At 53.0% G+C, this 22,864-nt stretch overlaps 1 protein-coding gene across 1 annotated transcript in view; it reads left to right on the plus strand.

The window, feature by feature from the left end:
• LOC133360144 (neurogenic locus notch homolog protein 1-like) overlaps positions 1–13,207 on the plus strand; it is a 125,647-nt gene extending 112,440 nt beyond the window's left edge. Inside the window, exons 30-39 of the mRNA XM_061578730.1 lie at positions 186–334; positions 928–1,156; positions 3,243–3,333; positions 3,586–3,760; positions 5,574–5,758; positions 6,731–6,916; positions 8,370–8,517; positions 9,902–9,999; positions 10,436–10,904; positions 11,913–13,207. Coding sequence (XP_061434714.1) covers positions 186–334; positions 928–1,156; positions 3,243–3,333; positions 3,586–3,760; positions 5,574–5,758; positions 6,731–6,916; positions 8,370–8,517; positions 9,902–9,999; positions 10,436–10,904; positions 11,913–13,201 — 3,019 coding nt within the window. The 3' untranslated portion in view covers positions 13,202–13,207. The remainder of the gene's footprint in view (positions 1–185; positions 335–927; positions 1,157–3,242; positions 3,334–3,585; positions 3,761–5,573; positions 5,759–6,730; positions 6,917–8,369; positions 8,518–9,901; positions 10,000–10,435; positions 10,905–11,912) is intronic.
• Positions 13,208–22,864: the final 9,657 nt, after the last annotated feature.

A 22,864-nucleotide genomic window follows, 5' to 3' on the forward strand; every position in this document is an offset into this window, starting at 1 on the left:
CTATGGGCAGTGTTGAGTCTATGGGCAGTGTTGAGTCTATGGGCGGTGTTGAGTCTATGGGTCGTGTTAGTCTACGGGCAGTGTATATGTTGAAATTCTTTCGCACCATATGTGCTAATCGGAGGTGCGGGAAACCCTTCCCCCCCCCCCCCCCCCCGTGTCGCCCTCCTCCCTCCCTCCCGCAGGTCCATCGTGCACCTGGAGATCGACAACCGCTTCTGCATGAAGCCCAACGAGGAGTGCTTCTCGAGCTCAGCGGACGCGGCGGCGTACCTGGCGGCGCAGGCCGTGCACCACTCGCTCGACTTCCCATACCCCCTGCAGACGGTCGAAAGTACGGAGAGGCGGGGGGGGGGGGGCGGGGGTTCTCGAGGGAGGGGGGGGGGGTCCTTGTCGGCTGGACGCGCGCAATCAGCTGAACTAGTTTTGATTTTACTCTTTTAGATTTTTGCCAGGCAATGGTCCCGCTGAGTTCGCGTAGCTCTTTCTCAGACGCGAACTGGCCATCGCAAATCGTAGAGAGGGGGACACGCCAACTCCAAATATACAGCAGCGGGCGTCGGGGTTGGGATCGAACCCACGACCTCCTGTACACCAGGCGAGGGAGTTAACATCTCTTCCATCGCGGCGCCCCAATGGTTTATTGCCACCGCGCTGACCTCTTTCACCAGCATTACCGCATTGTCAGGATTATAAGGAGCACTTGTTTTTCTCCCAGCGTCTGTATTTCGTAACTTTATATTTTACAACCCGCTTTTCCGGGATGTGGAACGCTCCAAAAATGTTTTTATTAAAAACGACGTAAGTTCAGCTCGTGTTTTTGGCTCCAATTAAAAGAAAAATCTCATCGGCACCATTAACCAGGGCGGCCGCCGGGCTCGAACCGCCAACACTCACAAGCTGTCTCCGCCTCTCCCCCCCCCCCAGTACTGAACGAGCGCCCAGACCCCGGCTTCAACCCGCTCTACGCCGTGGGCATGGCCGTGGCCGCTTTGGCCGTGCTCGTCATCGGCATGGGGGTGCTCATCAAGGGCAAGCGGCGCCGGGAGCACGGCACGCTGTGGTTCCCCGAGGGGCTGGTGCTCACCTCCAAGGAGGGCGGCTCGGGCAGCAAGAAGCGGAGAGAGCCTGTCGGGCAGGACGCGCTGGGCCTCAAGTGAGTCGGTCCCCTCGTCATCGGTTCCCGGTTCTTGGCCTCGGATCGGGTTTGGCGATTCCAGATTACCCGCGTGTCTCCCCCACGTGTCTCCCATGTCCCCCGTGTGTCTCCCCCGTGTGTCTCTCCCCCCCGTGTGTCTCCCCCGCGTGTCTCCCACGTCCCTCGTGTGTCTCTCTCGTGTGTCTCTTCCGTGTCTCCCACGTCCCTCGTGTGTCTCTCTCGTGTGTCTCTTCCGTGTCTCCCACGTCCCTCGTGTCTCTCTCGTGTGTCTCTTCCGTGTCTCCCACGTCCCTCGTGTGTCTCTCTCGTGTGTCTCTCCCGTGTCTCTCCCCCCCGTGTGTCTCCCCCGTGTGTCTCCCCCACGTGTCTCCCACGTCCCTCGTGTGTCTCTCTCGTGTGTCTCTTCCGTGTCTCTCCCCCCCGTGTGTCTCCCCCACGTGTCTCCCCCGCGTGTCTCCCATGTCCCCCGTGTGTCTCCCCCGTGTGTCTCCCCCACGTGTCCCTCACGTCCCTCGTGTGTCTCTCCCGTGTCTCTCCCCCCCGTGTGTCTCCCAGGTGTGTCTCCCCCACGTGTCTCCCCCGCGTGTCTCCCACGTCCCTCGTGTGTCTCTCCCGTGTGTCTCCCCCCCGTGTGTCTCCCCCCCGTGTGTGGTTAACATCTCCTTGCCACCGTGGCATTCGGGTCCAGGATGGAACCCACGACCTCCTGTGTACCAGGCGAGGTGGTTAACATCTCCTAGCCACCATGGCATTCGGGTCCAGGATGGAACCCACGACCTCCTGTGTACCAGGCGAGGTGGTTAACATCTCCTAGCCACCGTGGCATTCGGGTCCAGGATGGAACCACGACCTCCTGTGTACCAGGCGAGGTGGTTAACATCTCCTAGCCACCGTGGCATTCGGGTCTAGGATGGAACCCACGACCTCCTGTGTACCAGGCGAGGTGGTTAACATCTCCTAGCCACCGTGGCATTCGGGTCCAGGATGGAACCCACGACCTCCTGTGTACCAGGCGAGGTGGTTAACATCTCCTAGCCACCGTGGCATTAGGATCCAGGATGGAACCCACGACCTCCTGTGTACCAGGCGAGGTGGTTAACATCTCCTAGCCACCGTGGCATTAGGATCCAGGATCGAACCCACGACCTCCTGTGTACCAGGCGAGGTGGTTAACATCTCCTAGCCACCGTGGCATTAGGATCCAGGATGGAACCCACGACCTCCTGTGTACCAGGCGAGGTGGTTAACATCTCCTAGCCACCATGGCATTCGGGTCCAGGATGGAACCCACGACCTCCTGTGTACCAGGCGAGGTGGTTAACATCTCCTAGCCACCGTGGCATTAGGATCCAGGATGGAACCCACGACTTCCTGTGTACCAGGCGAGGTGGTTAACACCTCCTAGCCACCGTGGCATTCGGGTCCAGGATGGAACCACGACCTCCTGTGTACCAGGCGAGGTGGTTAACATCTCCTAGCCACCGTGGCATTCGGGTCTAGGATGGAACCCACGACCTCCTGTGTACCAGGCGAGGTGGTTAACATCTCCTAGCCACCGTGGCATTCGGGTCCAGGATGGAACCACGACCTCCTGTGTACCAGGCGAGGTGGTTAACATCTCCTAGCCACCGTGGCATTCGGGTCCAGGATGGAACCCACGACCTCCTGTGTACCAGGCGAGGTGGTTAACATCTCCTAGCCACCGTGGCATTCGGGTCCAGGATGGAACCCACAACCTCCTGTGTACCAGGCGAGGTGGTTAACATCTCCTAGCCACCGTGGCATTCGGGTCCAGGATGGAACCCACGACCTCCTGTGTACCAGGCGAGGTGGTTAACATCTCCTAGCCACCGTGGCATTCGGGTCCAGGATGGAACCCACGACCTCCTGTGTACCAGGCGAGGTGGTTAACATCTCCTAGCCACCGTGGCAAGATGTTAACTGCCCAGGTACGTGGCGTGAAATTTCTCCCGACTGTGACTGGAGATAAATAGAGGTGGCAGCAGTGGGCACGGCGACGGGGCCTTGTTGTTGTTGTTTGCGAGCGCCTCTCCTTAACCTCCCCCGACCCCCCCCCCAACAGACACCTGAAGCACGCGGAGGGGCTGATGGACGACAATCAGAACGAACACTGGCTGAGCGACGACGGAATTCCGCCGAGCAAGCGCCTCCACGTGAGTGCACAGGGGCGGCTGCCGCTGGGGGTGCCCCCCCCCCCCCCACACACAAACAATCGTTGCCCCCGACCTACTCGCTCCTCTAAACTAAAATTTTATTTTTACTAAACGTTGTGTTTTAGCAGGGTAAGGCCCCCCCCACTGAGCTATGTAGATCTTTTTCAGAAGCGACTCTGGCTATCACGAATGATGGCTCAACGAAGTGACTCGTCGTCGTCATCGCCATCATCATCTCTGTCTTTGCCGCAGGCCGAGGAACAGGCCATGCTGGCTGGGGGGCCCCGCGTGGCCGACCCCGTCGACCCGAGGCCCTGGACCCTGCAGCACCTGGAGGCGGCCGACATCCGCATGCCGCCCGCGCTCGCCCTCACGCCACAGGGCGACCTCGACTCGGATTGCATGGACGTGAACGTGCGAGGGCCCGGTACGCGGGACTGGGCGGGGGGCACCGGGGGGGGGGGGGCACGTGACTGCTTGTGGTGGTGTGTGGTGGTGGTGGTGGTGTGTGGTGTGTGGTGGTGGTGTGTGGGTGGTGGTGGGTGGTGGGTGGTGTTGGTGTGGTGGTGTGTGGTGTGTGGTGGTGGTGTGTGGGTGGTGGTGTGTGGTGTGTGGTGGGTGGTGTGTGGTGGGTGGTGGGTGGTGGGTGGTGGTGGTGGGTGGTGGTGGTGTGTGGTGGGTGGTGTGGTGGGTAATGATGGAGGGTGGTGAATGGTGGTGGGTGGTGGTGGTGGGTAATGATGGAGGGTGGTGAATGGTGGTGGGTGGTGGTGGTGGGTAATGATGGAGGGGGGTGAATGGTGGGGGGTGGTGGTGGTGGGTAATGATGGAGGGTGGTGAATGGTGGTGGTGGTGGGTAATGATGAAGGGTGGTGGTGGTGGTGGGTAATGATGGAGAGTGGTGAAGGGTGGTGGTGGTGGGTAATGATGGAGGGTGGTAATGGAGGGTGGCGGTGAAAACGAATGTGAACTTCTTTTGCACCGTACGTAGCCAACTGTACGTATGGTGGTAACAGTGCTGCTGCTGTGGTGATGGTGGTGGTGGTGCTAATGGTGGTTGGTTGGTAGTGCTGGCTCCGCTACAAACCCAAGCGACCCGAGTTCGATTCCCCGCTCACGGGCTAACACCAGGGACGATTATCTGAACCAATCCTGGGCCTCACCTAGGTCGACTCGGCCTCATTTGAGTACCTGGCGTGGTGTGTAAACATCACCACTAGGGAGACAAAGGCGGCCGGGCGTGGTGCTGGCCACCCAACCCCCCTCGTTTGCCGTGCCGGCCTTTGTAGGTGCTTCTCGCTAACAGCACTTGCCCCAACAGTCTGTTAAAGGCTACGCGGGGGATCTTTGTCTTTGATAGCGCTGGCTGTAGCGGTGGTTGCAGTTATGTCCATAATCACGACAACGATCATTTAATTTAAATTAATTTAAATTAATTGCAACTTCGTTTGACGCGCGGGGGCTTCCCCAACCAATATTCATAATAAAGGTTTTTGGGTTCGATCCCGGAAGTATGAATGTCTCCTTGACAGACCTGTTCTTCACCTGAAGACGGCTGCTTGCGTTGTGGCCGAAACATCGTGAGAATTATTTTATTATGTTTTATTTTTATTGTTTTAATAATTTCTTTCTACGTGACTTTACCGAAAGAACCAAGAAGAGAAATATGAATGTGTCGTTAAACCCGCCACCACCCGACACAGCCGACCAGTGAGGTTTGTCACGTGAACAGAGCGTGCCATGTGGTTGCTCCATCAGCCCACCAGTGTGTTGGAGAGTAAGTCCACAATTTCCGTACAAACCTTACTGATTTGCTGTTCACCATTGGTAAATGCTTACCCCGAGCTCTCATACTCTGATGGTGCATTGTGAGTTGTCCGCCTTTTGGCGTCATCTCATCCAACCCATGTGAGACTAGGCTCTAAGGAAAGCTGTCTCGGGTGTGGACCAATCAACTTCAAGGACAGTGCATACATTATCAGAGTTATTTTTTTTTTTGCATTCCGACTGCAGGTATTGTGGTCTATGCAAACATGACTCCTCGTAAAAAAGGTGTCAGTGTTTGTTGCCAGATAAAAGGGTAAAAAACCAATCATCATACTTGGCTGTTGTCGAATGGTGGCAGGTTAATGACGCACACTTGCTCGACCTCGCCCACAAACCCTCATCACGAATGACAACCTTGACGTCATGTCCCTAACCACGCCCCCCCCCCCCCCACGCCCCACGCTCTGCAACAGACGGATTCACGCCGCTCATGCTGGCGTCATTCAGGGGCGGGGGCCTGGATTCTGGCGCCCCAGACGAAGACGAGCAGTCCCTGCTGCTCCTGCAACAGCAACAGCAGCAGCAGCAGCAGCGCTACGACGAACCGGTGGAAGAGGGCGGCGCATCAGCCAGCGTCATCACCGATCTCATCTTCCAGGTAAGCAAGCGGCTCAATCGGTCGCGGGTCAACCAATCGGATCGCTCGCCCCGTCGAGGTGGGACCCTCAGAGGTAGCTCGGACGGTGAGATGCTGGATGCCAACCACGGGGATTACGCCGGTGGTGGTGGGGGTTCTCTAGTGCAGCGAGTTGATGGTCAAGTCGGTTTGTTTTTGGTGAGCACGTGGCACCTTGTGTTGAAGCAAGTCTGCCACCCAGCGCGTAGCCACAGAGACCCCCACCGGCAAACAACAAAACCAGGACCATGAGACCTCCTTTGCCAGTAGCAAGATATAGTAATAGTTTTTTACCCTTTTATCTGGCAACAGAACTGACGCCTTTATACAAGGGGTCATGTTTGCATTAACCACAACGCTTGCGGTCAAAATGTCTTTGAGTTGTGCGCCTTTTGGCGTCATCTGGTCCAACACCATGTGAGACGGGTGTGGACCAATCAACTTCAAGGACAGTGGGTACATTATCAGAGTTGTGTTTTTTGTTTGCATTATGACCGCAGGTATTGTGGTCTATGGAAACATGACTCCTCGTAAAAAAAGGTGTCAGTTTTGTTGCCAGATAGAAGGGTAAAAAACCAATTATCATATTTTTTACTGACAAATGAGGTTCCAATGATGATTCCTTGTATAAAGGTGTCAGTTTTGTTGCCAGATAAAAGGGTAAAAACCTATTACTATAAAACCAGGACCCTGAACTCCTCCGCCCCACTCCACGTCCCTCCCCTCGGAGCTTCTCCCACGTCTCCCAATGTTTCCCCTTCTGGCTCCACGATCCTCTGCTCCATCCCACGTCTTCCAATGTTTTCTCTTCTCGCTCCACGATCCTCTGCTCCATCCCACGTCTTCCTCCCCTGCTGTCCCCTCTCTCTCTCCTCCGCGCAAATCCTCTCTCCTCCTTTTCTCTCCCTCCTCCTCACCTCCTCCTCACCTCCTCGCCACCTTCCTCCTGCGCAGGGCGCGTCGCTGCAGGCCCAGACGGACCGCACGGGGGAGACGGCGCTGCACCTGGCCGCTCGCTACGCCCGCGCCGACGCCGCCAAGCGTCTCCTCGACGCCGGCGCCGACGCCAACATCCCGGACAACATGGGGCGCACGCCGCTGCACGCCGCCGTCGCGGCCGACGCGCAGGGCGTGTTCCAGGTGAGCTGCGTGCGGGTTCGAGACCCCGTCGTGGGCAGCGGTGGCTAGATGTTGACTACGTCGCCTGGTGTACAGGAGGTCGTGGGTTCGATCCTGACCCTGACGCCTGCTGCTGTATATTTGGAGTTTGCGTCTCTCTCTCATCATCATCACGGTGGATAGGAGATGTTGACTACGTCGCCTGGTGTACAGGAGGTCGTGGGTTTGATCCCGACCCTGACGCCTGCTGCTGTATATTTGGAGTTTGCGTCTCTCTCTTATCATCATCACGGTGGCTAGGAGATGTTAACTACCTCGCCTGGTATACAGGAGGTCGTGGGTTCGATCCCGACCCTGACGCCTGCTGCTGTATATTTGGAGTTTGCGTCTCTCTCTTATCATCATCACGGCGGCTAGGAGATGTTAACTACCTCGCCTGGTGTACAGGAGGTCGTGGGTTCGATCCCGACCCTGACGCCTGCTGCTGTATATTTGGAGTTTGCGTCTCTCTCTTATCATCATCACGGTGGCTAGGAGATGTTAACTACCTCGCCTGGTGTACAGGAGGTCGTGGGTTCCATCCCGACCCTGATGCCTGCTGCTGTATATTTGGAGTTTGCGTCTCTCTCTCATCATCATCACGGTGGCTAGGAGATGTTAACTACCTCGCCTGGTACACAGGAGGTCGTGGGTTCAATCCCGACCCTGTGACGCCTGCGGCTGCTGTATATTTGGTCGCGTGGTTTTATCTCCGGGTCCTCCGGTTTTTCCCTCCACACTTAGAATCGAGATCACGCGTTTCAAGTAATTGGCTGCTGTAAATTTCCACACGACGACGATGATGATGATGAGCCACTTGGTCGAGCTATCATTTGTGATGGCGAGGTCGCTTCCGAAAAGAGCTCCATAGCTCAGTGGGCCTGACCTGATGAAATAAAAATAAATGTAATTAAACAAAAAAATATTGTAATTGATAATTGTTTTTTTACCCTTCTATCTGGCTCAGGGTAAGCATTTACACTCATACTCTGATGGTGCATTGTCTTTGAGTTGTGCGCCTTTTGGCGTCATCTGGTCCAACACCATGTGAGACTAGGCTCTAAGGAAAGCTGTCTCGGGTGTGGACCAATCAACTTCAAGGACAGTGCATATATTATCAGAGTTATGTTTTTTGTTTGTATTATGACTGCAGGTATTGCGGTCTATGCAAACATGACTCCTTGTAAAAAGGTGTCAGTTTTGTTGCCAGATAGAAGGGTAAAAAACCAATTATCATATTTTACTGGCAAATGAGGTTTCCCATGGTGAAAAAAAATATTTTTCATCTTTTTTTTTTCGCCATAAAAGCTTCATCCCAGAATGTCCTCCTTCTCCTCCTCCCCCGTGTCACACGACTTGCACCGCATCGTGCGCTCCAACCTCACCCCCCCGTGACCTTCCCCGTGACCCCCTCCCTCCCGCCCGCCCACGGTAGATCCTGATCCGCAACCGGGCGACGGACCTGGACGCACGCATGCAGGATGGTACGACCGCCATGGTGCTGGCGGCACGTCTCGCCGTCGAGGGCATGGTGGAGGAGCTGGTGAACAGCCACGCCGATGTCAACGCCGTCGATGACCACGGTACAAACACTATCAAATACACTTTCAAACACACTATCAGATTCACTATCAGATACGCTATCAGATTCACTATCAAATACACTTTCAAACACACTATCAGATTCACTATCAGATACGCTATCAGATTCACTATCAAATACACTATCAAACACACTATCAGATTCACTATCGGATACGCTATCAGATTCACTATCAAATACACTTTCAAACACACTATCAGATTCACTATCGGATACGCTATCAGATTCACTATCAAATACACTATCAAACACACTCTCAGATTCGCTATCGGATACGCTATCAGATTCACTATCAAATACACTTTCAAACACACTATCAAATTCACTATCGGATACGCTATCAGATTCACTATCAAATACACTATCAAACACACTATCAGATTCACTATCGGATACGCTATCAGATTCACTATCAAATACACTTTCAAACACACTATCAGATTCACTATCGGATACGCTATCAGATTCACTATCAAATACACTTTCAAACACACTATCAGATTCACTATCGGATACGCTATCAGATTCACTATCAAATACACTTTCAAACACACTATCAGATTCACTATCGGATACGCGATCAGATTCACTATCAAATACACTTTCAAACACACTATCAGATTCACTATCAGATACGCTATCAGATTCACTATCAAATACACTTTCAAACACACTATCAGATTCACTATCAGATACGCTATCAGATTCACTATCAAATACACTTTCAAACACACTATCAGATTCACTATCGGATACGCTATCAGATTCACTATCAAATACACTTTCAAACACACTATCAAATTCACTATCGGATACGCTATCAGATTCACTATCAAATACACTTTCAAACACACTATCAGATTCACTATCAGATACGCGATCAGATTCACTATCAAATACACTTTCAAACACACTATCAGATTCACTATCAGATACGCTATCAGATTCACTATCAAATACACTTTCAAACACACTATCAGATTCACTATCGGATACGCTATCAGATTCACTATCAAATACACTTTCAAACACACTATCAAATTCACTATCGGATACGCTATCAGATTCACTATCAAATACACTATCAAACACACTATCAGATTCACTATCGGATACGCTATCAGATTCACTATCAAATACACTTTCAAACACACTATCAGATTCACTATCGGATACGCTATCAGATTCACTATCAAACACACTATCAGATTCACTATCGGATACGCTATCAGATTCACTATCAAATACACTTTCAAACACACTATCAGATTCGCTATCGGATACGCTATCAGATTCACTATGAGTGCCATACTCTTTGCTCACCCCACACCCCGCCCGCCCCCGTTGGCTGTGCGCGCCGGCAGGCAAGTCGGCGCTGCACTGGGCTGCTGCCGTGAACAACGTCGAGGCGACGCTCATTCTGCTCAAGAATGGCGCCAACAAGGACATGCAGGACTGCAAGGTGAGTCGCCTCACTACCCCCACCCCACCCCACCCCCCGGCTCTCGCAAATGATAGGTCCACAAAGTGGCTCACCGTCATCATCATCGTCGCGCGGAAATGTATACCAGCAGCCAGATGCTCTGAACGCGTGACGTTGATTCTAAATGTGGAGGTGAAAAAGCGGAGAAGCCGGAGAAAAATCCACGCGACCACGGGGAGAGAGAGAGATACCGCAAACTCCAAATATACAGCAGCAGGCGTCAGGGTGGGGATCGAACCCACGACCTCCTGCACACCAGGCGAGGTAGTTAGCATCTCCTAGCCACCGTGATGATGATGAGAGAGAGAGACACGCAAACTCCAAATTTACAGCAGCAGGCGTCAGGGTGGGGATCGAACCCACCACCTCCTGTACACCAGGCGAGGTAGTCAACATCTCGCCTATCGCTCCACAGGAGGAGACGCCCCTCTTCCTGGCGGCACGGGAGGGCAGCTTCGAGGCGGCGCGCCTCCTGCTGGAGCACCACGCCAACCGCGAGATCACCGACCACCTGGACCGGCTGCCTCGCGACATCGCCCAGGAGCGGCACCACCACGACATCGTCCGTCTGCTCGACGACTTCACCGGCGCCGCCGCCGCTGCCGCCGCCGCCGCGGCCGCCGCCGCCGCCCACATGCGCAGCCCGGGCCTCATGGTCGGGAGCGGCCAGGGCCCGCTCGGTTCGCCGTCGTCGGCGGCGCAGATGTGCGGCGGGGGTGGGGCGGCCATGGGCATGGCTATGGGAATGGGCCTCGGCTTCCTGCCCATGAAGCAGCAGATGCAGCAGCAGCAGCAGACGCCGCAGGGGAAGAAGGCACGGAGGCCGAGCAGCAGCAAAGGGGGGACGCCCAGCGGCAAGGACGGCAAGGGCAAGAAGCTGAAAGGTATAACGGCGGTGGTGGTGGTGGTGCCGGTGGTGGTGATGGTGGTGGTGAGGTTTAGTGATCGTGACGGCGGGTGGTGATTGATGGTGATGGTGGTGATGGTGGTGGTGGGGTATAATGATCGTGGTGGCGGGTGGTGATTGGTGGTGGTGGGGTTTAGTGATCATGGTGGCGGTGGTTTTGGTGATGGTGGTTTTGGTGATGGTGGTGGTAGGGTTTAGTGATCGTGGTAGCGGTGGTTTTGGTGGTGGTGGTTTTGGTGGTGGCGTTAATAGAGGGGCAGAGGGGCAACGCTCACAACAACGAGCGTTGTCGCCGGGGCGGCTAAAACACAGCAAGTTGGCACAGGTGGTGCATCGGCCAATCGTCTCAGTTGGTCCACCGATGGCACCTGGGTCTGTCCCGTGACCTGCCAGCGGGCATTTGACACTTCACGTGGCCTCAAAGTGCGCATAGCCCGGCACAAGCGACGTGGTGACATCAACCGCCTCTTAGTGGCGAATGACGGTTGTTGTGTCTATGGTGACCAGTTGTAGTTGTGGGTGTGGTAGTGATGGCGGTTGTGGTGGTGGTAATGGCGGTTGTGGTGGTGGTGGTGGTAATGGCGGTTGTGGTGGTGGTGGTAATGGCGGTTGTGGTGGTGGTGGTGATGTTCTCTGGTCTGACACTGGTCGAGAGGCTTCGCCATAAAGAAGGCTGCCGATGTCAATCAGTTTCAAAGACGATGCACCACATGTTAGTATCAGAGGCCATGTTTGTGTTTGCATGTTCAACAGAAGGACTGTGCGTGTGGGTTCCTTGCAAAAGGTTTCTATTTGGCGTTTGAACATCTCAACGGCTGTTTTATTGCCTAAAAGGGTAAAAAAAACACCTGTTATTCTATTTTCAGTCTTTGACACTGGGCACAAAAAAGGAGGTCCCATTTCAGAGCCACATCCACGACACTCCACTCCACTCCACTCACCGCTCCCCCCACCCTCCCCTCCCCGGCTCCTCTCCGCTCGGCAGGGAAACCGGACGGCAAATCGCGCCCGCTGGTCTCTCTGGACGGCGTGCTGAGCCCTCCCCTCGAGTCGCTCGAGTCTCCCGCCGCCTCCTACTCGTCGGACAACATGTCGCCCCCGCTGCTCACGCCGCCAGCCCTGCTGCACTCCTCGCCGCAGCAGCAGCTGCACGGCGCCGGCGCCGTCCTCCTGGCGGACGGCGGAGCCGGCGCGTCGCTCTACGACGGCCCGCGTCTCTCGCACCCGCCGCTCGGCCACCACCTCCACCTGCAGCACCAGCAGCAGCAGCAGTTGTTGCTGCAGGGCGCCGGCGCGGGGTACGACGGCATGGGGGGCGTGGGTGGCGGCGATTGGCTGAGCACCGTCCCTTCGATCGCCATGCAGCAGCAGCAGCAGCACCTGCAGCATCACCACCTGCAGCAGCAGCAGCAACAGCAGCAGCAGCACATGTTTGCACAGGCGACGGTCATTCCTGGTATGGCCGCGCGATCCGCTCCGAGCCTGCAGCGCATGCGTTCCATTCCCGGCACCGGCATCGCCATGATGCCTTGCCAGCAGGTCGGCCTGCAACAGCAGCAGCAACAGCAACAGCAGCAGCTGCAACAGCAGCAGCAGCAGCAACAGCAGCAGCAGCAGCAGCACCTCCAGCCGGTGGTGCAGCAACAGCACCAGATTCAGCTGCAGCACCAGATGCACATGCACCAGCGGCAGCTGCAGTCGATGCAGCAGCAGCAACAGCAGCTGCAGCAGCAGATGGTGGCGCAGCAGCACCACCTGCAGGTGCTGCAGCGGCAACACAGCAGCCTGAGCACCGGCGGCAGCAACGGCGGCAACAACGGCGGCAACAACGGCGGTAACATCGGCGCCGGCGGTAACTTTTGCAAGACGGAGCCCAGCCTCATGCAACCGCATATGGGGCCCGACGCGGTCCTGTCGGCGGTGCCGGGGGCGGCCGGCGTTGGCACCGGCGGCGGCGGATCGATGGTGGACAAGTACCCAACTCCGCCGTCCCAGCACAGCTACGGGGGATCTCCGCACGACGCCGGCATCGGAGGTGGCTCCGGCGCGACCGGCGGCAACGGCGGCGGCAACGCGGGCGGAGGAGGAGGTGGAGGTTTGGCGTCGGCGCTCGGTTTTGCCGATCTCGCCTACCTCACGCCGTCGCCGGACTCGCCGGAGGCGTGGTCGAGTTCCTCGCCCCGCTCCGCGTCCGATTGGTCGGAGGGGATCCAGAGCCCGCCCACCGAGCCAATGGGCATGGTCGGAGGGGCGGCCGCCGCCATCATGACCTAGCGGGGGGGGGGGGGGGGGGGGCAAGGCCCCGACGCCCGGCACCTGTAGGTGGAGGGGGCGGTACAGGAAGTAGGTTGTTGTTGTGTGGAGGTGGGGGGGGGTTGTTGGGCCCGGCTGGGATGGTGACAGGGGTGGTGGGAAGGGGCCACCTGCCATCATGACTTGCTGCCAGCCGGGGGGGAGTGCTCTGCTATGATAGGCTGTCGGCAGTACGGAAAGTAGGTTGGGTTTTTTTTTTTAGTATTTTCTCCACGCACCCATCTGTGCAGTGGGGTTTCCTCGCTGATGGGTGGCCCATCTTATCGTCTTGACCTAAACAACATCTGGCCAGTACGGAACATAGGCGGTGGATGATTATTACTACGGCTGCGTGCTCGAGTATAATGTTGGGGTTCTCTACGGTTGCCTACGCGCGCGAAGCCGTAGCCGCCCGCCCGCCTCCACGGCGGAATTCGTTGCACAAACATTCGCAGCGTCCTCCCGAGAAGAAGAGTCCTCGAGACTCTGCGAGGCTCTCATCCCCGGCTGAATAAAAGGACGTAATTTGTTTTTTAAGCAACGTGTGATCAGCCTACGCGACGCGACGAGGGTTCGCAAGCTTTGACCCCAACCGCAACGCAACTCCTCGCCGATGGGCGGTCGACAACCTCTCCTGCCACGTCCGTTACGGCAACCCCTCGGTTGACATCCGGACCTCCGTCACGACACCCTCCCCCCCGACCAACGTCGGTCGGCCGTGGTCACTCCACTGCTGGATCAAGGGGCCCCAGGATGCGTTCTCGGTCCGCGCGCGCGCTAAATAACGAGATGGTTCCATAACCCGCGGCACGGTGTCGCGCGTACGTACGAACAAACGCGTTGACGCACGCCTGTCCTGAACGCTGTGGTCTTAAGCTCGATGTTGCCTTGCGGCAGTTTGGTCCACGGCTGGTGGTCGCCCCCCCGCCCAACGCCTTTCGACGGTGAGCGGTGGGGGGGGGGTGGAAAAAAATGAAACTACATTCCTGTGACGCCTCCTAAAACCCTTTGTCTTAAACAGCAAGCGGAGAACTCCTGCGCTGAGGAATTAGATTGGCAAAGGCGCAGGCCTGCAAGTGCTTTGCCCTCGAGCCACTGCTGGCGGGGAAAGTGCCGCCAGTTATGAGGGAGTTCTAAAGGGGGGGGGGGACCCCCCTCATCTCTCGAGGGCGTTTTGGTTGCCTCTTGTTGGCCAGGCAATGGGTGGGGGGGGGGGGGGGGGGGGGGTTACCCACACACCATTCCGTTGACCTGCCAAATCTAAACGATTCTTTTAAAATGTATTTCTTGTTATTTTTTTAACCAGCTAAAGAAGGCCCCACTGAGCTCTCTACGTAGCTGTTTTACAGAAGCCGCCCTGGCCAAATGGGGAGCTCAACCATGTGGCCGGTCGTCGTCGTCATCGTCGTCGTGTGTAAATGTATTGCAGCGGCCACGTACTCTGAACCCGCGTGACGTTGATTATAAATGTGGAGGGGGGAAAGAACACCGGAGGAGCCGGAGAAAAAAAAAATCCACGCGACCACGGAGAGAGACACGCAAACTCCAAATATACATCAGCAGCAGGCGTCAGGGTCTGGATCGAACTCGCGACCTCCTGTAGACCAGGCGAGGTAGTTAACATCTCCTCGCCACCGTGATGACGATGATGAGAGACGCAAACTCCAAATATACAGCAGCAGGCGTCAGGGTCTGGATAGAACTCGCGACCTCCTGCGTACCAGGCGAGGTCGTTAACATCTCCTAGCCATCGTGGCACAGTGAACCCATGGTGGGTGGTGGGGGATTTAAGAAACTAGGCACCGTTGATTCAACTGCCCGGCCCAGATCACGGAATCGAACCTGTGTTTTAAGTATACGCGCGTGCACCGCTAATTACCGACGTCTCGGCTATACGAATTATGCAGTACGTGCAGTGTAATGTCTTAATGCCTCCTTATGTGAACTCACGAAAACATTGACGGTGTGCGTGTGCGTTGTCAAACATCGGGTTGCGATGCACGGACGTAAGATATATTTGTTGCTGTTTCGAAGACTTTTTGGGGGGTGAAAACAGATTTGCTCAATAGTGACCCGATTGTAAACTTCACACATTTTATTTTGATTTCTTTCTTACAAGGGGTATTTGACCACACTTTGCTTCGTTTCTCAGTGCTGGTCTGCGAGATGGTCAGAGGGTTAAGGGGTGGGGGGGGGGCCATAGATGCCGTGGCGTAGTACGGTCCAACAACGCATCGTTTGCGCCGACGGCATTTTAACGCAGCTGCCTTGCCAGTGGCAGCGCCAAACAAACGACTCACATTCGTCAATAACAACGCCTTGAAGATAAAGTATACTTAAGAATAGGCGACGTTTCAGGCACCACCGGGCCTTCTTAATGACTCATCACTGAAGAAGAGCCATTGCCCGAAACGTCGTCTGTTAACGTTGTTCCTTTTAGGCTGCGCGGTGTCACTGGGGAAATGGTTTTGAGCGTTTTGTTGTACTTGAGAAGCCCTCTTAACCACGGCAATCGGTTCCACGAAAGCGTCCGTGAAGCGATTTGCTCGTTAAGCGAGTCTAAGAAACGCACGTTCAAGGCTCAGTTCATTCGGATGCCATCGAAAGTTTACCCGCCCCCCCCCCCCTCCTTTTTCACCCAAAAAAACGTACTTTATAACATTTAAACGATGGATATGAATGCATAAAGACACTAACAGCATTGTAAACGCATGATATTAAAGAAACGTGTTTACTAAGCGAACACACACAGCTCTATGGAGGCCTGTCATTAAGCGATGAGTCGTTAAGAGGGGTTCCCATGTACTCTAAAACGCTCACACGGGCAACGTAATCTCATAAAGGCGAACTGGAATTTAATAAATGACCTTGTTTTTTTTAAAGAAATTGAAAAATCACGACTTAAAAAAAAGACGATCTATTTTATAACTCAAAGCGAGCGTGGCTGGGCTGAGCCCTATAGACAAGCTTCCATGTACCCCGCTATTTACACCTCCCCCCCCCCCCCCCCCCCCCCCCCATATCTTTAAATGAATTAAGTTGAAACATCTAATCTCGTTCAATGCTACGCAGTACAATGTTGCATATCCGCCTCGCTGGGGATTTCAGGTACAGGGACTACCGCTACTTACGAACGAGTTAGATTCCAGAGGTCTGTTCGTAAGTCGATTTGTTCATAAGTCCAACTTTACTTTCGGCGATTCCAAACGTGTTGTACGGCGTGTACACTAAACACGGGGGGATGGCTTTAAAAGTCGTATAATCTCCTGTAGATGCCACTGGTTCTTCACGTTCTGCAGAAGTAGATGCCACTGGTTCTTCACTTTCTGCAGATGTAGATGCCACTGGTTCTTCACGTTCTGCAGATGTAGATGCCACTGGTTCTTCACGTTCTGCAGATGTAGATGCCACCGGTTCTTCACGTTCTGTAGATGTAGATGCCACTGGTTCTTCACGTTCTGTAGATGTAGATGCCACTGGTTCTTCACGTTCTGCAGATGTAGATGCCACTGGTTCTTCACGTTCTGCAGATGTAGATGCCACTGGTTCTTCACTTTCTGCAGATGTAGATGCCACTGGTTCTTCACTTTCTGCAGATGTAGATGCCACTGGTTCTTCACTTTCTGCAGATGTAGATGCCACTGGTTCTTCACGTTCTGCAGATGTAGATGCCACTGGTTCTTCCATGTTCTGCAGATGAGATGCCACCACCGCCATCTATTGCACGGCGGTGAACTCGCGACCCTCGGTCCAAACGGGCAACTGGACATACGGACCGGTTTGTTCGTGTCTCCGAAAAGTTCACGAGTCGAACAGTTATAAGTGGAGAGAGAGTCCTGTCTAAGCGGGGATGGTGGGTGAACCCGGTTGGATGTACGAACACATTTAATAAAGTGGGACAAGTCATTCGGTGGACGTTGCTACTGCTGCTGCTGCTGCCCCTGAGCGCAAGCAATGAGCACGGTGTCCACGATTTGCGACTCCTTTTTAACAACTAGCTGAGTGGGGACCTTAAAAGGACAATCAGCGATCCACTTAGCACATCCTAGACACGAGGCGGACGTTTAGAGCGGTGATACCTTGTCCGTGGCTCAAGGAATTGACATTGTCACCCCCCCCCACCCCCCCTCGGAGGGAGGGCGGTTATCCGATCGGGGCGGATACGCGACGTTCCGTACCAGCACGCTCCGCCGCTGAGGGGTTTACTTTTTACGTCTGTCTTTCACATCGGCAAGAGCCGGAATTTTTGCTTTTTAAACTTGTTTCATTTCCGGATTTTTCTTTTTTTCGTTTGTTACTTTTTTTTTAGCTTTTTTTTAAAATATAAATCACCGCTCACCAGGCACTCTTCAATGATATTATTTATAATCTATTTAAAAAAAGTGATGGGTTCTTTTTGTTTTAACCGACTTGGTGTTAAGGTTTATATTACACCGTTTTCGTTTCACGTTATAGCACCACACGATACACAAACACCTTAAGTTTCCACGTCGTAGATTTTAGTTCACTGCCCCTCGTTTTTTTTATAAATAATTTATACCGTGTGTGTGTTTTTTATACCGTCGGTTCGTCTAGACAGTTGAGCTTTTATAGCGACAAAATGTGATTAATATTTCCGATTAGTACGGTCGGCTAGAGTGTACAATACGTTTTAAAGACTTATTACAATGACGTGAGGTTGGAAGGGGGATCATGTCTGAGGTTCAAAGTTCATTGATTAGGTGTAGCCCTGTGAGCCATTCGGCTCTTGAATCGGGTGCAATACCGCAACAAACAAAAAAACATAGAACAAGAAAACATCTTAAATGTGAACCGAGTGCAAACAGAAAATCCAAGAAAAAAACCGCAAAATATTGCAGAAAAAAATCACCGTACACCAACCTGTGCAAATATCCTAGTGGGGACTGCAAGTCGGGGGGGGGGGGGGGGCCCCCTCGTGTGTTTGGCATGTGTACCACGTGTGTACGCCTAACGATGAACTCAGTCACAGGATTTCCTTGATGGATCTCGACGTGATTACCGAGGCCAATTGGAACGCGTGGGAAGTCGAGGTGCACGCCACGCCGTTGCTCGACGGCCCTTTCGTGTTGTCATCATTAATTTTGTTATTAGTTGACGTTTTTTAAAATGCCGGTCATCGTCACACGGGGGTCTGCTCAAACGTTGGCACGCAACCGTTTGCCGGGACACTTCGATGCCAGAATCCCAAACGCGGTGTCACTGCAACGTGGCAACGTGGCAACGCCAGGCTTGATGGTGAAAACCCTCGATCGTTTGGTGGGGACATTGCAGGTGGTGGCAAAAGCACAATTAACAAAAACGAAAATCGCATCTGTCAATCAAACGGCGGGCCTGGAAAATTTAAAAAAAAACTAAAATAAAAAGAGGCGATGCTGTTGCTCTCTTCACAGCGCACGCAGAGGGGTGGAGTGGATAAGAGTCGGAGGACGTCACTTTCCGCCACATGGGGGGGACCAATTTAATTTCCATGGACACAAAGCGCCGCCTCTCAAAACTCTTCTCCGCTGGCTCTGTGGCCTCTCTGTGTGCCCTGACGAAGGGCAGCCGCCCGAAACGTCGCCAATTATAAAACTATTTTAAAATGTTTTTTTTCAGGCTCCCGATGTTATTAGCTGGAATGCGAGGGTTCGTGTGGTGCCACGTCTTTGCCGCGTTGTCAACGTTTTGCAATGGTTAACGTGGACCATCGCCAGGAGAAAATGTGTTCAATACGGACAAAAAACAACGAGTCTGTGTTTCTCCCTCGTGATGGGAATTTGTGGTATGACCGCTAAGGAGTTATAAGGAAGCACGGGTTGACCAAATGTTGTGTGTGATAAGGTTGGGCACTGATAAGGGGGTTGACAGGTTTATGGTGGTGGTGTAAGCTCTTCTTCCTCCTGGCTACAATTGATTTCGTGACCAATAATCAGTGCATTATTGCGATACACCGTTTGGGTCGAACCTAAGGCACGCTCTGCCCTCTTAGGTCGCTATACGCCGGGTGTTTTTCTTACTGCTCCAGCTCATGGACGTGGTTATCGTGGACGGTTCGCTCAAAACAAAAAGCGTTCGCTCGTGTCTTGAGTAACAGGTAGGCGTTGTGTCAATACGGTTTTTTAGAAAATACATACGCGGAACAACATCAAGAAACCATCCGCTACATTGCAAACTAAACTGAATGTGGTACACGATTGTTATTGTGATTTGTGCCATTGGTGCAAGACGTCCGAATTATGCCTTACGATGATGTTCATCGACCGTGTGCCAACGCTGTAACCGCCGTTGGGGATTGTTAATTTGCTTCTAATACCATGGAGGTGATCGTTTTTATAAATGGCTCGGTTAACAGCCACTTGCCAGCAATAGGCCTCTCTACTTGCAACCAACCACCGAGTTGTGCCTGAACCTCAATAATCATGGAATTCACGGGAACACATCAACGTAGAACACACCACACACCCTCCCTGCAGAACAGAAAGGCTTTGAGTAAATAATTTTGATTTTACCAGCAACGCCGGTAGCCTGCATTGAACATTTCAATACCGTTGAGGCAATGAGGATTGCAGACTGAATTGTTAATCTGGGCTGCTACACACAAATTAAATTACATCAAGGTAGGCCGAACCAAAGCAGCTTTGGCCATGTGATAAGTTTGGACCAATCGCGTGAAGCTTGGGACTTTAAAGGTCCCCTGGGGGTTAATGGCGAGCAAAGGGCGTTGCGACTAATTTCCATTGGCAGTTGCGATTTAAAGTGATGGAAATTCCACATTCCTATGCTGGTTGGGGAGGACCAGTTTTATGTGCGTGTGTGTGTGTCGAGCTACTTTAGCACCCACCGTCGGTAGCCAACCGTGTGAAATCGGAGTTGCAGTGAGAGTCTGGGGCAGTGAATTTATGGGTAATGTTGAGTGGGGCAGTGAGTCTATGGGTAGCGAGTCTATGGGGCAGTGAGTTTATGGGTAGTGAGTCTATGGGTAATGTTGAGTGGGGCAGTGAGTCTATGGTTAGCAAGTCTACGGTGCAGTGAGTGTATGAGCAGTGAGTCTGGGGCAGTGAGTCTATGGGTAGCGAGTCTATGGGGCAGTGAGTTTATGGCTAGTGAGTCTATGGGGTAGTGAGTCTATGGGTAATGTTGAGTGGGGCAGTGAGTCTATGGGTAGCGAGTCTATGGGGCAGTGAGTTTATGGCTAGTGAGTCTATGGGGTAGTGAGTCTATGGGTAATGTTGAGTGGGGCAGTGAGTCTATGGGGCGTGAGTCTATGGGGCAGTAAGTCTATGGGGTAGCGAGTCTATGGGGCAGCGAGTCTATGGGGCAGCGAGTCTATGGGGCAGTGAGTCTATGGGTAATGTTGAGTGGGGCAGTGAGTCTATGGGCAGCGAGTCTATGGGGCAGCGAGTCTATGGGGCAGTGAGTCTATGGGTAATGTTGAGTGGGGCAGTGAGTCTATGGGCAGCGAGTCTATGGGGCAGCGAGTCTATGGGGCAGCGAGTCTATGGGTAGCGAGTCTATGGGGCAGCGAGTCTATGGGGCAGCGAGTCTATGGGTAGCGAGTCTATGGGGCAGCGAGTCTATGGGGCAGCGAGTCTATGGGTAGCGAGTCTATGGGGCAGCGAGTCTATGGGGCAGTGAGTCTATGGGTAATGTTGAGTGGGGCAGTGAGTCTATGGGGCAGCGAGTCTATGGGGCAGTGAGTCTATGGGCAGCGAGTCTATGGGGTAGTGAGTCTATGGGTAATGTTGAGTGGGGTAGTGAGTCTATGGGGCAGTGAGTCTATGGGGCAGTGAGTCTATGGGGCAGCGAGTCTATGGGGTAGTGAGTCTATGGGTAATGTTGAGTGGGGCAGCGAGTCTATGGGGCAGCGAGTCTATGGGGTAGTGAGTCTATGGGTAATGTTGAGTGGGGTAGTGAGTCTATGGGGCAGTGAGTCTATGGGGCAGTGAGTCTATGGGGCAGCGAGTCTATGGGGTAGTGAGTCTATGGGTAATGTTGAGTGGGGTAGTGAGTCTATGGGGCGTGAGTCTATGGGGCAGCGAGTCTATGGGGCAGTGAGTCTATGGGTAGTTTTGACTCAACTTTAGTGACTGCAGGAATTCATATTCCTTTGGTTATTTCGGTAAAGTCACGTAGAAAAAATAATGTGAATAATATAAATGAAAACCACGACGTTTCGATCGCAACACAAGCTGTCGTCATCAGGAAAACGGCTTGGTGTTGCGATAGAAACGTCGGTTTATATTTTTTCATTATTTTTTTTTATCTGCGTGACTTTACCGAAAGAACCAAATAAAAAATGGGTAGTGTTGAAACTATGGGCGGCAGCGTTCAGTGTGGGCAGTGTTGAGTATGGGTCGTGTTGACGTCATGTGCAGTGTTAATCTAATGGGCACGAGAGGTTTGTAGCTGCCAACGCTATAATCGGAGTGTGGGGTGGGTGGACATCGACACCGACGTTTTTGAAATTGAAGAATTTGCCTTGGGCTCGTAATAATTGTTACAAGGTAGACAGACGGTCAATTAAACCGTGTTCCGTGCCGAATTAAAAACAAAATCAGCTCCAAGCATAAAATGTTTTTTTTTAAGTGTATATAATACAAAGCATATAAAAAACGTTAAAAATAAGCATTTTTTTTTTACGATGTACTTTTCAAATATTTGCAGTTTTATTTTAAGAGGAAAAAAATGCAAAAAATTAATGCCAGTTGCCTTGGTGGGTTGTTTTTGTTACCACGATGTTTGAGATGTAGAGCTAGTTTTGTTATCGTTTTCTAACACTGTTAGACCGTGTACGCTTGCAACTTGCCTCCTGTACAACGAGCTTGCTTTATTAATAAAGTGATCAGTTAACACGAGCCTCTCCCACGCCGTCAATCTTCCTCACCCCACCATCAACATCCACTGCTGGATCACACAGCCCTCCCGAGTCGTCAGAAGATTAAGCGAGTTTCTCCCCATGAGCAGCATGGGGGGGGGGGGGGGGGCTCCTCTGTCCACAGCGCCAAAGCCAGTGTTGTTGGTGGAAATGCCACATTGTTATGGCAGGGAAAAGATCATCCGTGGGAAAACCACTTTACCGATTCAAAGTGTTACCCATTTTATCTGTACGCAAGTTGAACTTTTTGCACCGCACGGAAGCCAACCACCACCGTGCTAATTGGAGGTGCCCGGGAGAAGGTACGCGCTTCAATCGAGATGGAGATTTCACTGGTAGGAACCTCCTGGTTACACCAGCCCACAGGGGATTAGTGTGTCCATCCGTCCGGCACTTACGATTGCAAGTTGTTGCGAGTCGGTGACTGCTTTAGTGTTAAAATATGGTGCTGTATTTATGGGATAGTGCGTTTATAATATCGTTTTATGTAGATATCCACATTTATTTATTTTTCTTTTGCAGTTTTGATTGAAAATGCATTATTTGATATCTCAAAAACCTGATGTGATAGACAAAACCTGATGCCAGATTTGGAATCGGCACCCCAAAATTACCTTAAAACCGTTGGAATACCTTATGCTAGAAAGAGTGTGTTGACCAGTGTAATCGGAGTTGATGTCCCCCAGTTCACCCTGTGCCGTGATCACAGGTGCGACAAATCCACCCGAGTTGCCCTGCACGCCAGCTGACTTGACCACTCCCTTCGGGGG

The sequence above is a fragment of the Lethenteron reissneri genome, chromosome 67 (genome assembly GCF_015708825.2).
Source record: "Lethenteron reissneri isolate LAM-NWPU_2019-01 chromosome 67, ASM1570882v1, whole genome shotgun sequence".
In the NCBI taxonomy this organism is placed as follows: Eukaryota; Metazoa; Chordata; class Hyperoartia; order Petromyzontiformes; family Petromyzontidae; genus Lethenteron; species Lethenteron reissneri.